This window comes from Phyllostomus hastatus, unplaced genomic scaffold, assembly GCF_019186645.2.
Source record: "Phyllostomus hastatus isolate PE091 unplaced genomic scaffold, TTU_PhHast_1.1 phas_scaffold_193, whole genome shotgun sequence".
Lineage (NCBI taxonomy): Eukaryota > Metazoa > Chordata > Mammalia > Chiroptera > Phyllostomidae > Phyllostomus > Phyllostomus hastatus.
In genome coordinates, this window is record NW_025334015.1 from 10,623,775 (window position 1) to 10,639,728 (window position 15,954).

Sequence of the window (15,954 nt, forward strand, 5' to 3'; positions counted from 1 at the left end):
TGTGAAGCATAAACATTCACGTATTCCACAGAGAGTGAAATCTAATGCATCGGCAAAGGCTGAGACGGTGCTGTCCCATTGAGCTGCTTCCATTTTCCTCATCTCCCTCCCCATTACTCCCTGAAGGCTGAGTTCTATGTTAATTGAAGGATAATTTGAAGGATAGAAAAAAAGGTGTGATTTGATGTTATCTCAGCCAGTAACACGATTTGCTTTTCCACCTAGACAGAAAAGCCTTCCTAGTGGCTGTCTCTGTGATGTCAGGGGCTAGCAAAATCCTGCTTTTTCTTCAGTTTTCCCGGGCGTGACCACACCCCCCAATTTAAGGAGGCAGCTCTATTAGGGAAATTATGGTCTTTGCATCCTCTAGCCACTGAGCCTTGGATTCCCGCAGGTAGTTGGAAAGAGACCGCGGACGTTGAGGGAAGCTCGCTCAGGACCGATTCACCACCCAGGCTCTCCGGCAAAGTAGTGAGTAAGGTGCGAGTTTCTGCCTCAAACTTCCCTGTCCCTTTCCCTTTTCCTTTTTAAAAAAAATTCTGTGTAATTAAAAGATAAATCGAGGGGAACTTTTAGGATACAAGTGGGTTTTTCTCTTTTCACATTTTCCTGTGTTTTTCATTCAAGTGTTTAATCACAATTTTTCAAGAACACTTTCTTATCTTGTCCAAAGAGTCTAAAATCAAGACTATGCTTCACTCCTTTTCCTGGTTCATAAACTCGAAGCCGTGCACATTTTAGATACTCACAGATTACATGTCAGAAACTCCGAATTTTCTTTGCCTATTGGAGCACTTCCAAAGAACTAAAGCTGTACTTAAACGTTGAAATCTTTTCATTTTTCCCTCTTTCACTCCTAGTGAGCCTATTGTTTTATATCTTTTTGTTTTTTCCTAGCAGCTTAATGAGTTGCTTTGATAGAGAGGAAATTGTTGCAGGTTTGAATATTGCAAACCAAACTAGCCTTTTTGGTGATTTTCTTTGACTTGTGATTCACGGTTTTCCAAGGTTCTCTCTGTTTTTTGGGCTGTAGCTGAGATGGGGGTCTCTGGATTGGGGGGCATCTCTCCCCTCCGCGGCGGAGCTGCACTTGAGGGGCACTCCACGAAAAAGCAGGGGGGACGGATGCCATCCCCCACCATGCGGTGACTTTATCCGGCAATTCCACTTCGTGGTGGCTCATCTACTGTTAAAACGTCTCTGCTACCTCCTTTGAAAGTAGCATTTTATGTGGGCGAACTGTTGAAAAAATGCTGGCTTATGGATACAGAGATGAGGGCATTCGATTGTAGGTTATCCTTATTATCTTTCGGGTAAGTTATTTTTTAATCTCAAGGCCATTTTCTTCCTACTTTATACCACTGCTGTGCAACTGAAAAGATAGATATTTGTTAAGCAACAGTAAATACTGATGCTAAAATGATAACTCTGGCAGCTCCATTTGATTTGTAAGATGACTGACACTTGGACTCCTTCATCAGTTGTGGTTCTGGATTGCATCACGTCTCCTTTTATCTAAACAGAAAACCCTTCTGCTTCTGCAGGCGTGGGCTACTTAGGCACGGAGGGGTGCTGGGTGGCCACCAAGTGCTATTGAGTCTTACTTACCTGTTGTTCCCGAATGGAGGGAAGGGAGAGCTAATGAGTTAATGTCTTCAAAGTGCTTTGAAGATGAAAAGACCTTTTCATGTGTTCAGCATTGTAGTTATTAATATTAATATTTGAAGAAGCATGCTGCTTCTAATTGTAAATCAACAACGTCCATCCTTGCCAACTCAGTAGTGAAAAAACAAACAGTGGAGGCAGCCATGCAGGCTCTTCCGTCCTGGTTCCGCCGCTGAGGATGTGGGAAGTGAGAGTCTGATTACAGAGAGGGCATCTTTGTCCTACGGGCTCCTTGCATCAAGGTGCTAGCTGGTAGAGGTGCCAGGAAGTCTAAGAATTGGGTCTTGGGGTGGGTAGGGAGCAGGGTGCAATCTTTCAATGTCTGGTATCTGTGACCTTGGAGAATTGGTTGAGGGCATGGTCCTGGGCCAATTCACAGCCTCTGAGTATACTGCAGTTCAAAGGCACTAGAGTCAGAACTAGAACTGGCGCCGGCACCAGCTTTGGAGCCAGGAAAGTGCATCGATGTGTACTTGGGTTCCACTGGAGGTTGCCTTTGCAACTGAGGAGAAGTTATTTAACTTGATTGTGCCTTATTTTCATCTCTAAACTGTGAATAATGATTTGCACCTCACGTATTTCACACAGATGACAGAATAGAAGTGAATAGAATGGAGCGTGGAAGAATGAAAGTACCGACAAGGTAGAGACAATCTGAAATAATACTGTAACAAGTTGGGTGTGTGGATGCCGGTCCCTAGGGGAGATCCAGGCAGAATTCAAACACATGCGCAGAAACCAATAGCTCTGGCCTCTCTCCTGGGTGCACACCAGGACAATAGCTAAAGTTCTCACTGGCCATTCATGTTCTGCTGTACCTCATGATTTCATCTATTGTTGATCAGATGTGTTTGCCATGGCAACTGTCTTTTCCTAATTACCACTCAGAATTCCCCTTTCTGCATCAAACGGCAGAAGGAAGGGTTTCATTCCCGAAGCGGGGACACATGTCCTTCCCCTCTCCCTTCCTCTCTCTTTCCTTTATGAAAATTAAATTAAGAAGTCTTAAAAAAAAGAGGTCTTGAGTCTTTAAGCAAAATAAATGTGGTATACAGCCACCGAGTGCCACTGGAGGCAAATCTTGTGAGTTTCTTTAATCCTGGGGAAATTGAGATGTGAAGACAACTCATTTTTTTGCCTCTTTATTCCCTTTATTTTTGCTTTACTGGAAATGCAGCTTTAGAGAGCTCACTTTTAACATCTAGAGGATTGTTTGGATGGAATACCTGGTTTCCTCTACTTTCCCCGGGGAGGGTCAGCAATACTCCGTGTTTACTGAACACTTGGTGCATTGCTTGTTCCAAGTTGTCCCAGAGACTATGCTAGGGGCTTTGCACAGACAGCTTCATTTAACTTGCAGTGAAGGCTTTCAGGTGGGTGCTCCGGTCATCCTCTTAATGAATGAGGGCCCTGCGGCCTGCTAATATGACCAGTTTAGTGGGGAGACCTGATTAGAACCAAGGGAATGTGAGTGCAGAGCTCCTGGCTGGAGTTGGACCTCCCAGCGACCTGAGTAGCTTTGAGACACACAAGTGTAAGCTGGATTTTGCAGCACAGACCTCTGATTTGCTTTTAGCTGGGAGAATACTGTGGGTTAGGCCTATCTTCCAAATAACCTGCTGGTTCACTGTGGATTATTATTTACGGTTAGGAAGATACTGACTGATGCTGACTCTGAAGGAAGCCCGCAAGGTCTAGTCAACCCGTTCAGTAAACCTCTCCCTCAACTCCGCTTGTGTCAAATATCGATGGAATGTCTACTCTGTGCTAATTGCCTTGTGTTGGGTGCTGTGATGAATACATAAGGAGCAATATGTAAATTCCAATTTTAAAAAATTAACAGTTTATTTTGGAAGGCAGAATTTTATTTGAAAGAGCTTGAAAATGAAAGATAATGTAACTGTTAAGTGATGTGATATGGTCTGTGAGTGCTTTGGGAGTGCAGATGGAAAAAAATGGTACCTAGAGCATGAAGGGAAGGGAGTTTGGGGTCGGTTTGGATTCGAAAGGAGGGTAGATTTGCCATTTCAGTAGACCAAGTGCAGTGCCGTTTCAGGAACTCAGAAGGGACAGTTTAGTTAGTATTTACGAGAATAAAAGTCAGGCAGCAAACTTTTAGTGCCGATGCCAAGAAAATATTCTCAGTGGAGGAAATAAAATGAACACATTTTTGAGAGATATAGAAAAGTAGAAAACCAGGGAATTTTCATCTCTTTCACATTTAAAGCATTGTTTTAACTTTTTATTTTGCAATAACTTCAGATGCACAGCAAGTTGCAAAACACAGTACAACATTTCAAAAGAGTGAAGTCCTTTAAAATTGTGAAAAAAAATCTAATGCAAATTACTCTTAATTATCTTTGGTGCCTCGGGTAATCCTTAATCCAAAAGGATTCTTGTCAATGGTGGTGGTGGGGTGGGGGTGGAGGCAGCAATGCCAGTTTCTTGAAGCTGAAGTACTGAAACCACAGCTTCTTAGGCAAGGCAAGGAGCCGGGTCAGATGTGGCCATGCGGCGGGAGAGGCAGGGACAGGCGCTGCCCTGAGCTCCTCCCTGGCTGGCCTTGGGTTGCCGCTAAGATAAAAATCAAACTTCTGCTCAGCAGGTGGCACAGAGTCCCTGTTCTCTGCTTCTCAGTGGGTTCTGCCATCTGAACCCTTGCCTTGTTATAATTACTCATGAATTTAACCAAGGTAGGCCAGACACTGTCTGGCTACTCAAGTGAGTTCCTCTAACGGGCAGCACCCAGCAAGCTTCTTGCGGGATCCTGTTAGAAATGCACACTGTCAGGCAGGACTAGGGTTGGCAGAATCAGGCTCTTCTGCATTTAACACTCTTCGCAGGTGAGTCCTATGCATTTCAGCTGGGGAAAGCACTGCTCTAGAAAAACAAAAACCAAAAAAAAAAAAAAAACACAACAGAACCCGAACACACAAAAACTTTTGCAATATTTTCCCCAGCAGCTCGGTACTTCCTTATACTTATATGTATCTAGTTGCTAAAGTGTTACTCCACAAAAGATTGGCATTTATATAAAAAAGATGTTGGTTTAACTCAGGAAGCTGCAACATCGCCCCATTTGTGCTATGCAATCTTTCAGTGAGTTTGTTCCCCACTGTAAGAAAAGTGCTTACTTCTTGGTTTTATGCATAACAATGGTACAAACAGACTACCATTCAACAGAAATTGTGGCTTTTTTCTCCTGTGAAATTCTTGACTAATGCTCTTCAATCTATGATTATGGAAGGGAATCCTGTCTTTTGATTATTTAAATGTAAATCCTTTAGAAAAAGAGAGAAGGGATTTAGGCCACCTGGGTTCTAGCTGAACTGCCTGGATAAATGACCTCTGCCACCTTGGGCAGTAAAAGCAGTGATTGATAACGGCCATTATTACTATTAATAAATGCTCACTAATGCCAGGCCCTGGAATAAAAATAGCAATAATAATAACCCTTATTTATTGAGCATTTTATCATCTGTAAAGCACGCTGCTGAGCACTTTTATATAACCCTTCTCAATCCCAGAAGTGGGTTGGTATTATTATTATCTGCCTTTCAGAGTTGAGGAAGTTACAACTTTGTGATACTAAGAAATTTGCCCAGGACCCACACACTCAGTAAGGGACTCCTGGCTAACCCAGAACCTGTAACTCCAGAGTGCTTTATCGCTCTCCTTAACAACTAACCTGTCTGGGCTCTGTTTATTCAAATGAACGAGGGGCAGATTTGATGCATGTTTTTCCAGCTCCCGAGTTCATTGAATTTGCAAAATCCCTCTCTATGTAAGAATGCCAGCAAGTTGTTTAGCATTATACTGAGAAATTTGAACCTTATAATTTGGGCAATAAAACAAATGAAACTCCACCATGAAAATCACAATCAGACACAGTCTAAGAAGTTTGATGGGTTGGAGAGCTCGAAGGCAGCTGGGGTCCCTGGTCATTGTTTTCTCTCTGTATCTCTATTTATGGGACTCTCAGTTTTTTTGAGAGTTTCTTAACAGTCTATATCTAAACTCCAGATTGCATCTGACATGTTTCACACTCTATCAGTCGAAAAGTAATTATTTAAAATTCCAGGCTCTTCAGGGACTTCTTTAGCAGCAGCCATTGGGTTACAGTTGGCATCTCTAGACCTGTAGCCCTTACAGGGGTTTGATTTGGCCCAGAATCTCATGTCATGACCTTTGCTACACCCACCCTTGTGAAGCAGAGTGCTTAGCATTGTTTCTCTGCTTCTAGTTCCTTATTTTAAAAAGTCCTATTTTATGGAGCACCTATTATGAGCGTGGTAATGGAGTGCACCTGAATGCCAACTGTGACATTTTGCTGAATGTCATTATTAAATATAGGGTTTGACCCTGGCTGGTGTGGCCCAGTGGATTGAGTGCCGGCCTGCGAAAGAAAGGGTCATCGGTTTGAATCCCAGTCAGGGCACATGACTGGGTTGCAGGCCAGCTCCCCAGTAGGGGCACGTGAAAGGCAACCACACACTGATGTTTCTTTCCCTCTCTTTCTCCCTTTCTCCCCCTCTCTCTACAAATAAGTAAATAAAATCTTTAAAAAAAAATAGGATTTGAAGAACAGCATTTGAATTCAAGGCCTCTTTTACTGTAAACCAGGTTATTAAATGTCACCTTTGGTCTTCTAAAAGATGTTCCTACACAAGAAAAAGTAGAATGTTGGCTTCTGAAGAGTTTCAGAGACTAGGATTGACATCGTGTTTCTAACATTCCTGGTCTCGTAAGAGGGGTAGGCTGTAAAGTGCAGCCTTAACATTTAGGAGAAGCGGCACTGTTTTGCCTGTTGTTGACAATGCCATTCCAGCGGCAGGAGGGCTAGGGGGTCTGTTTCCATGAGAAGGAAACGTAAACCAGCCTACGGGGCACTCCTCATTTCCTAATTGTGACGGTAGAGCAGACTAGAACCATTTTGCATTCCTTCTCCTCTTCTGGAGATATTAGTGAGTTACTCGTTCAGGAAGGGCAAGACAATACACCTTTGTGATATCATGATAACACGAGTCCATTTTTGCTATTCCAGGAAAGATCAGTTGAGTATGTCAATTCATACAGAACTTGAAAGTGTTATGCTTAATTAGAAGATAGGGGCTGTTTAGAGAAACAGGAGATGGATATGAGTCACTTTCTGGCCTCTATTCAAGTGAAGGTGGGGGGTTAATTACCAGTAAGTTGGGGAGAAACAAGAGTGAGATGTTCACTGTACTGTGAGTTGCTGCTTTGTGAACTTAGCAAAGTTGGTGTAAGACACAGAAGTCGATAGTGCATAAATGAGAACATTGCCTTTATTGGTCCATGCTGGCTACTTAGAATAAGAAGCAATGTTTACTACTGTACTATTGGAATACTTGGTCAAGAAAATGAGCTTCTTGTAGGTTCAGGAATGAGAGAATTCATTTTTAATTGCTCTAAGCCATTTTTCTTTTCTACTTATTATAACCACAGAGTTTCCTCGGGGAAGTGAGGAATGTTCAGTTACCTAAATTTGATGCTAATCTGATTTAATGCGTAAGTTTGAGTTTTTGGAGAATTGGACTTGGTAGATTTTGTTGCACTGCCAGATCAAGGGAAACATCTACCGAAATGATCTGAAACATACAAATGGACTACTCGTGAAAAGCAGGAAGAAAATAATGAATAAGAATAGACAAACACATCAGTCAGGTCTATCCATTAGTTAGAGAAAAATACGATCCTGCTCACAGTTGACATGAAAGAAGTGTATCCTTGGGTTACATATGCACAAGGGTCATCACAAGTAATGACTCTTTATTTTTTTGATCCAGATGGTTTTTCACTGTCTAGGATATATTCGAGTACTGAGGCATAACTTTGCACACACTAACTCTGTTTCACATATAGACTCTCACCTTTAGTTCAATTCATAACTCAGGACCAGAAACGGACATCTATACAGGAAGTACAAGGAACTTTGATAGGCACATTGTGAGGATAACTACCAAGGAGAAAGATCAAGGATACTCATCTGGGTGCCTGGGAGGTTCAGAGAAAGCTTCTGGAAGGAGCTGATCCTCACTCAGACCTGTAGCCCAACAGGAAGGCAGTTCCTCTGCCTGAAGCGCAGCAGAGCCAACCACTGACCACCGAGAGCTGCAGTGGAGGAATTAGAGTCACTGTCTTGCAGTGCACCGTGCAAGGAGAATGGGAAGAAAACAGAAGTCCCTGATGGCTTACCGTGGGGTTGGGGGTACAGTTAAAAGAGTTAGGGGAACAAATATGTGGGAGTGCTGGTGGGGCCAGTTTTCACTGGGGAGCTTTGAAACTTGGTCACCGATGGTAAGGGGTTTCTGCTCCAGATCTTTCTGGACAGCAGGCACTTTGCTTCTGAAAGGGTCTCAATTTTCCAGCTGTGGCTGGGTCGTGCTCCTTCGGTTCTGTGGTGGGGAGCCGCGAGGCTTCGGTTCCAGTGCACCTGGAGGTCAGAATTCTCTCCTCTGGGCACGCTGCAGCTGTGTGACTTGTGGTCTTGGGTTGTTGTCTCCAAAAGGAAACTCAAGATCTTGGTTAAAAATGAGATGGGACCCTTTGGAACTGGTTCTGCAGGCATAGTTTGAGTTTCTAAACACAGATTGATATGACATTTATTTGGAAAGAAGAAATTAGGACTATCTGTTGCACAGTCAAGACCTTGCCTCGATGACGTGTGGCAGTATTGTCTTCAGTGTGGCAAAGGTGCTGGCTCTGGGAGCAAGTTTCCTTTAAACAATTAGTATTTTTGAAAGCCAAATTCTTTTTCTTCTACATTCCAGGCCAAAAGGATATCCTTTTTGTCGTAAATTGATGACAATCTTAACTTGTTAATATTAGGAGAAAGGCTAATTGTGAATCTACTTATATTTTAATTTGCTTTCAAAGAAGGAAAAAACATTATCTACATTTTCTGTCACAGCATAATTGCACTTTTGTAGTCCCCATGTGGGACTTTCACACCTAGGATGTATTGGAGCCATGACTTTTGACCTCTGAAGCTAACATGAAGACGAAAGTGTAAGGTCAACTTTAAAACCCAGTGCCTCTGTTGGAGGCAGTGTAAGTTTGGCTCTCTGGTATGGATGGCAGTGTGTTATATGTATTCACATGTAGGATGTACACATTCTTTGTCCCAACAATACCAATTTTACTCATTTAATGAGAATAGAAAATATTTTAGGAATTTTTCTCTTTCTTTTTTTTAAGATTTATTTATTTGTTTTTTCTTAGAGAGAGGGTAAAGGTGGGAAAAAGAAAGGGAGAGAAGCATTGATGTACTAGAAAAACACTGATTGGCTGCCTCTTGCGTGCTCCCAACTGAGGACCTCTCTCAAAACCCAGGCATGCGCCCTGACTGGGAATCGAACCAGCAACCCTTTTGTTTGCAGGCCTGCACTCAGTCCCCTGAGCCACACCAGCCAGGGCAGGAACTTTTCTAATGACAAGGAACTGGGGACAAACCAATTTTACAATAAAAGGCTCATTAAGAAAACAATAACAATACATACAATACTCAGCAATCATACCTTGAGATGTACAACTATATTTATTGACATAGAAAAATGTCCACAGTATTATAGCAGACATCAATGAAAAAAATCAGCTTGCAAAACAGCATGCAGGGAATAAGACTGTGAATGCAAAATTATGATCATATGCGTGTGTTACATCTGTATTTGTGTATAGACAAATTAAAAATACACAGAAGAATGCTAGACAAAATATTAGTACAATTATCTCTAAATGGTGGCATTTCAGGTGATTTTTGGCATTCGTTTTAGAATTTTCTGTACTTTTATTGTAATTTTTCAGTAAATGTATATTACTTTGGCAAAAATAATTATTTTCAAAAGAAAAAAAGTTGAAGTATAGTTTACTGAGTTGTTTACCTAAAGGCATATGCGTCCTTGAAGAGCACATGATCCAAAAGGAAGACCGTGCATGTACTGACGTCCCCATCACTCAGCGGGGCAGAGCAGATGGGAGCTGGAGGTCTCCACGAAGGTCCGTCCTGTCCTTCTGGGGTTGCCTGCCCTTCTGCTGCCCTGGCCTGGCAGCCCCCACCCCTCTGTTGCTCTTCATTCTGGGGACCACTGGGATGGCCCCTGAAGAGGCCTGGGTAAAGGAAGCAGCAGCCTGCAGGTCCTGGCCCCTGGCAGGTGGTACGCTCTAGAAGCTGTGGGTCACATGTATGATGAAGAATAGAGCTCTCTCCCGAGTCCCACAGAAAACTAGTTCAAAGTGCTTTACTGAATGGGAGACAACCACACACACCAGGTCATTACTGTGTTTGCTCTCGGCAGAGGTTGCCCATTTCTGTCCCCAAACCCTAGGACGAGGAAGGCAGAGAGCGCAAACCTAGAGTCAGGGCTCCGCTTGGCTGGCCAGTGTCCTCGGGAGTCTTTCTCGTTGTCTGTAAAAAGGTGCTTACGTGAGCTCCCAGTGTGTGCAAGTTTTTTTAACTTACACTCCTATGTTCAATGGTCCTCTATATGCCACCAACCTACCAACACTGGTCCAGGATCTCAGGACAGAGAGTGAAGAAACAGACTAAACCCTTGCCCTGTGGAAGTTTAAATACTAATGTGGTGGGAGTGGGGGGACAACAGCCCAGCAGCCTAGTGTAGAGTGGGGAGGGGGTGCTACTATGTACATGGAGTGGTGGTGAAGCCTTCTTTGGTAAGTGACATTAATCAGGTAATGAATCAAGGGAAGCAGTGTTCACCTAGAAATGAACGGATCACAGAAACCTGTTACTTCAAAGTGGATCCTTAACCAGACCTGCCATCTGTTCAGATTCTACAATCTGAAAATCAAGTGTTATTTACATCAGACCCACCTCTTACATTTTCAGTCTTATGAGACTCAATCATTCATTCACTCACTCATTTAAAAAATGAATATTTTAAAAATATTTTATTTATTTATTTTTAGAGAGAAGTGTGAAGGGAGGGAGAAAGATAAGGAGAGAAACTTCGATGTGAGAGAGAAACATCAGTTGGTTGCCTCTCGCATACACCCCAACTGGGGACTGAACCGGCAACCCAGGCATGTGTCCTGACCTGGAATAGGACCCTTTCGCTTTGCGGGATGATGCCTAATCAATAGAGGCACACCAGCCAGAGTTTAAAACATGACTTTTATTGTGCTCCATCATCTGTCTGAAATTCCAGAGATACAAAAATGGGGAAGGCATGGTGTTGACCTTCAGATAGCTCAGAGTTTAGTGAGAGAGGCAAACAGAAACAGATGCTTATAAAACAGTATGTTAGGCACAATGATGGCAACACACGTGGGAGATCTTGGAGAAGGACAGCGAGCCCCGGCAGGGGTGAAGGGTGCTTTAGGAAGAATTCCTGGCAGCAAAATCTCTGAGGTGAGCCTGAAACCACGAGGAGTCGGGGTTCATTAGTCCTGAGGAGCAGCAGGGTGGCTGGCCTCTTTGTTGGAGGGGATCCCTGAGAAGCACAGGGGTGTGAGAAAGAGCGCGGGCTACTTCAAAGAACAACATGCGTTCCAGGAGTGGAGTTTGCATGGCGCATGGTGAGGGGTGGGCCAAGGTGGGGACACAGGTCCTGGAGGCCACGACAGGCTGGTCAAGAGCTTCCAGAGCAGAAAGCCACTTCAGATAACATTTATTATTCTGCCTGAGCCTTGCTGGTCCCGTGCAAGAAAATTAAACTCAGCTCTTTATGCCTCTATTACCAAGGATTCCAATCATTTCTACTTTGGGAGAATCCTATGGATGCTTCTGGGCTGGGGAGTAAGTCTTAAATCACACAGTTGTCTTGTATTTAGGTAATAAACATTTAGAATGCCAAGACAAAATTGTCGGTCCAGCTCATGTTCAAGTAGCTGTCATGTGGGAGGGAATTCTCTTTGGCTCATGAGTCCAAAAAAAAAATCACCCAAACACTCCTTTTGCTTTTTCTGAAAGGGTTTACGTCTACAGCAGCTGTTCTGTGTCACAATCTACAAGTGGGAAAAGGGCGGGTTCTTTTTTTCTTTCTCCAAAAAGTAATAGAGCAGTAATCCATTTCTGTCCCAGAGTTATTTCCTGAGATGTGAGCCCGGGCAACTCCCTCTTTCCAGCTTCCTCCCTGGGCGAAGGGCTTTTCCCCAAGGGAAGTGTCCTCCACCGAACACCCGGCTTGGGCTTGGAGAACACAGCCAGCACGGGGCGTACCACATGCGGGGCTGCAGGTTTCCTGCCTTGTGCTGTCAACTGGAAAGAGAAAACATCTTTCCAGGGACCCTTTTTCCAAGCTCTGCGGAGTGTGGCTGTGAGGAGGGGGCTGTCTGGCTGGGGCCGAAACTCTTGGTGCCTTTGAGCTGGGCTTCAGGACAAGTTGCCAGTTCCAAAAGTCCTTTCTCTTCCAGCTGTATAAGTAGAGCAGCAATTCAGAGGGTCAAGGTCTTTAACTGCCTGTGGGAGTCTAGGAGTGGCTCCCAGGGCCTGCCACTCACACTTCGCCATGACTTCCTCTTCCCCGTGCCAGCAGAACAAACTGACAGCTGTTTTACCCATAGTGTTGGTAAACTATTCATCACCTTATATCATAGTTGTATGGGAGCCTGTCTTTTTCCTCGGTTTCATCCTAAGCTGATAGAATGTAGGATCTGTATGAGAACAGGGATCCCTGTTTGCCACTGTGACTCCAGTGCCCACACAGCACCTGGCGCATAGCAGGCACATAGTCATTATTTACTGAACCAGTTCACAAGTCCCCAACAAAGGGAGCCATCAGTGTGCTCCGGAATGAATGAACGAAACACTGAGGTCTGTGAGGGCTCGCAGGATGTGTGGGGTGCTGGGGGTGGAAGCCTAGGGTGGGAGGGGGGAGGGTGCTGGATGGCATGCTGGAAGCAGCCCTCCCCAATCCCTGCGCATGTCCCAAAGGTACATGTTGTTGCCCTGTAGGGCCCTGGGGAGATGACCAACTGTTCCCAGGGGAATCTGGCCATGGGTAAGTCATCCTCAGTATGACACAATCCATGTTACCATTTACGTCTTATCCGTGGGTGGATCAAAAGCATTAGAGTGGGGGTGCATGAGTCATTAGGACTTCAAAACTTGATTTTAAGGATAAAAATAAGGAATGCGTTGGTACAAAGAAGTGAGGTGCTCCCTGAGATGACCCTTAGAAGGCACGGCGAGGACGAGCCACACTGACTTGTGCCGTACGCCCCTCAGTCTGACTTCATACTCAGGGCCCGGCGCGCGGCCTGGCAGCTGCTCACTATGCTTTTAGAAACAAACTCGGAATAGGCGACCGCAGGTGCAGATGTTACCAGGTCCTTGGACTGGACGACTTGGATCTCTTTCCCGCTCCTCAGTGTTACCGCTGGGGGGTTCTCCCTGGGGGCCGTTTTGCTGCAGCGGTGATCAATTCCCTGAAAAACTAGGCACAAAATCTTAATTAATGCAGCCTCATTACTCTTAGTTACTTACTTTTTTAAAAATTAGCATTGCTTTGGTTCTTTTGGGGAGAAAAATTCTACTTTTCGGGAAAAAGATAAAGTTGTAGTTAAAAACCATAAACACAGTTCTCAGTTAAGATAGATATATCACCGAAGGTTTTCAGGGGACTTCTTTCAACCGTACGACGCCAGTGTCTCTGTGATGGTTGCTCGTAGTCGGTGGGATTCTATGTTGTGTCGCTGAGACTGTTTAACTGTTTCGTTTGAATACATTTTATATGAAAGAAGGTAGGTTCCTTGGCTAGCATACTGCTGATTGAGATGGTGAACCAGAACTACCAATTGAGCACGAGGTGCATGGTGCTCTTGACTTCTCTGCAGGTGGGTGAGGGCCTCACACGTCAGCAAGGAGGCGGGGCCAGCCCAGGCACACACGGACTGGGAGGCGGTTAAGGCGAAAGTAAAACGTCACTTCCTAGCAATAGGAATTTGTCCTCTGAACGATAGGCCTGGGAATCTAACTTGCTAAATTATTCAAGAAAGACATTTTAAAAGTATATAACACTGAATTTATGAAAGCATGAGAAGTAATGCACTTTATAAGCATTTAAGTCAACAGAAGCGTCTGATAAATGATTTTCCTGATAACCCACAGCTCACTGGAAAATCCCTTCATCCAAGACACTCCTCAAGCTTTCTTGTCATTAAGACTTTCAATGGAGATAATAGCTCTCAACAAGAGTTATTTAATAGTCCTTCTCCTTTTTGCAAGATGAATAATGTTTAATCCCTTTTCCAGGTCTTTTCTCTGTTTCTCTGGGTCTTGGATCCTGGCTGATATGTCTGTATGGAGGAGCCTTTCCATTCTTCTCTCCTAGATTTGCTTTCTTTTTTCCTTTACGAATTGGTGTATGCAACAATTGTGTGCTGAGTGCCAGCTGAGTGCCAGCTGTGTGCCAGGCTGGGCTGGGTGGAGGGAGGGTGATGTGTGGATGGGATTGTTACTAAAAAAGACACACAAGACCTAGTTCCTGCCCAGAAACCCTACAAAAGGGTCTTTTTGGAAACTTTTCCACTGCTTGTTTTTCACATCCCTTGGAGGCTATTCATTCTGCATGCTCCTTTGCCATCGGGGGCTGGCTCTGTCTGGGGTCTGTTCCGCTCTCTGGCTGCTGGGGTGGTCACTTCATCTTTCTGAGTTTAGGGTTTTTCCCCTTCTAACACAAAGAGGTAAGTTTGATGGTTCCCAGGGAGACACTGGTTCTGAGATTCAAACATCTTGCTTCTAGCCCACACATCTGTGCATCCAGAGGCTCAGTGACCCCTCCTTCTCCCACACAGGTGCTGAAAAGAAGATGAGCTACTTTGTGGATTCTGCAGTGAGCGGCCCTGCCCCTTACTCAGCAGTGCGGCCTGCGGTGATGGTAAGTGGGCCCCTTCCAGGCCCTCCCGGCACCTCCCCTGCCGCCCCCCTCCCCTTGCTTCCTGCATCCTGGCCTGTCCTAGACTGAGGGGCCAGGGACCCAACCCCAAAGTCACAGTCAGCTTGGAATCTTGTGGAGGAGCTAGACTGTGAAATTATCTGTCTTTTTATCAGCACATAAAGTAAAAATCCAAGACTGATGGATTGGCTGAGAAAGGTTTTGCAGTGTTTGTGTTTCAGAGACTTTGACTTGAACATGATTAACGGATAAAACCAGGTGATTTTTTTTTGTTTTACTGCTCAGTTCACTTGGTGAAGGTTTTTTACACATTGATGTACTTAACTCCTATTGTTAGCATAATTAAAATGATTCTTTTTTACCTTATACATAAAAGCTAACGCAAGCTTTCTAATTACAGAGTTAGAAACTAGAAATGAAGTGTGATAAGTTCATAGGAAAATTTCATAAGTTGTAGAATAAGAGGGGGCAAAGAAACTTTAAAAGAGGTCTTGTTTCTTGCCCTTAGGGAAGAAGACTCACCGAAGCTATGTGCTGATAGGTAGAAATGCTTAGATAAATTTCTTATAAATTCACTGTGTGAGAGATCACATAAGTTTCATTCATCAATTCCAATGTTAAAGGAAACTTTATTTTTTTCAAGAATTTATTAATTTTTAGAGGGACAGGGAGGGAGAAAGAGAGGTAGGGAAACATCAATGAGTGGTGGCGTCTCACATGACCCCCAACCAGGGGCCTGGCTGGCAACCTGGGCATGTGCCCTGACTGGGAATTGAACCTGAGACACTTTGGTTCACAGGCCAGCACTCAGTCCACTGAGCCACACCAGCCAGGGTAAATGAAACTTGAATATTAACAGATGTGTTATTCACTATTCTAAATTCTATATTTTGTACAAAGACAGCCATTGTAAATGTTGATCTTCTTTTACTTACCATGGTCATGGACAGACAAGTTTATCGTTAACCCTTCCCAGTACATGCATGGGTCTAAGTGGACACCAGTGCACCAGAGCTCTGCTCTGATTCCATCCTTCGGCTGCCTGGCCTGAGGCCCTGCAGGATCTCTAGCACCGGTCCCTTTAACTTAACCCTAACATCTCACTGCCCGTAGACTGAAAGATGTGTTGTGTATGGAAATTATTTTCTGTAATATTGAGAAAAGAATTGTATGTTTAAGTGATGAGTAACACATCTCTTTCCTGGCCTCTCTGTTACACATATTTCTTCTTATAAAATGGCTTCTGTTTTCATATAAACGCCATTCACTATTCTAAAAAAATTAGAATTTATATCAGAAATATGTTTTCAAACACACACACACACACACACACGCCCACCACAAGCCCATCCCAAGAGTCAGTCAGTATTGCTCAGGAGAAATTGCCTCCGCAGGTAAAGGTCACGAAAGGGGC

At 44.0% G+C, this 15,954-nt stretch overlaps 1 protein-coding gene across 1 annotated transcript in view; it reads left to right on the top strand.

The window, feature by feature from the left end:
* The first annotated feature begins 407 nt into the window (after positions 1-407).
* ETS1 (ETS proto-oncogene 1, transcription factor) overlaps positions 408-15,954 on the top strand; it is a 128,195-nt gene continuing 112,648 nt past the window's right edge. The window contains exons 1-2 of the mRNA XM_045860174.1: positions 408-480; positions 14,440-14,522. Of these exons, the coding sequence (XP_045716130.1) occupies positions 14,454-14,522 (69 nt within the window). The 5' untranslated portion in view covers positions 408-480; positions 14,440-14,453. The remainder of the gene's footprint in view (positions 481-14,439; positions 14,523-15,954) is intronic.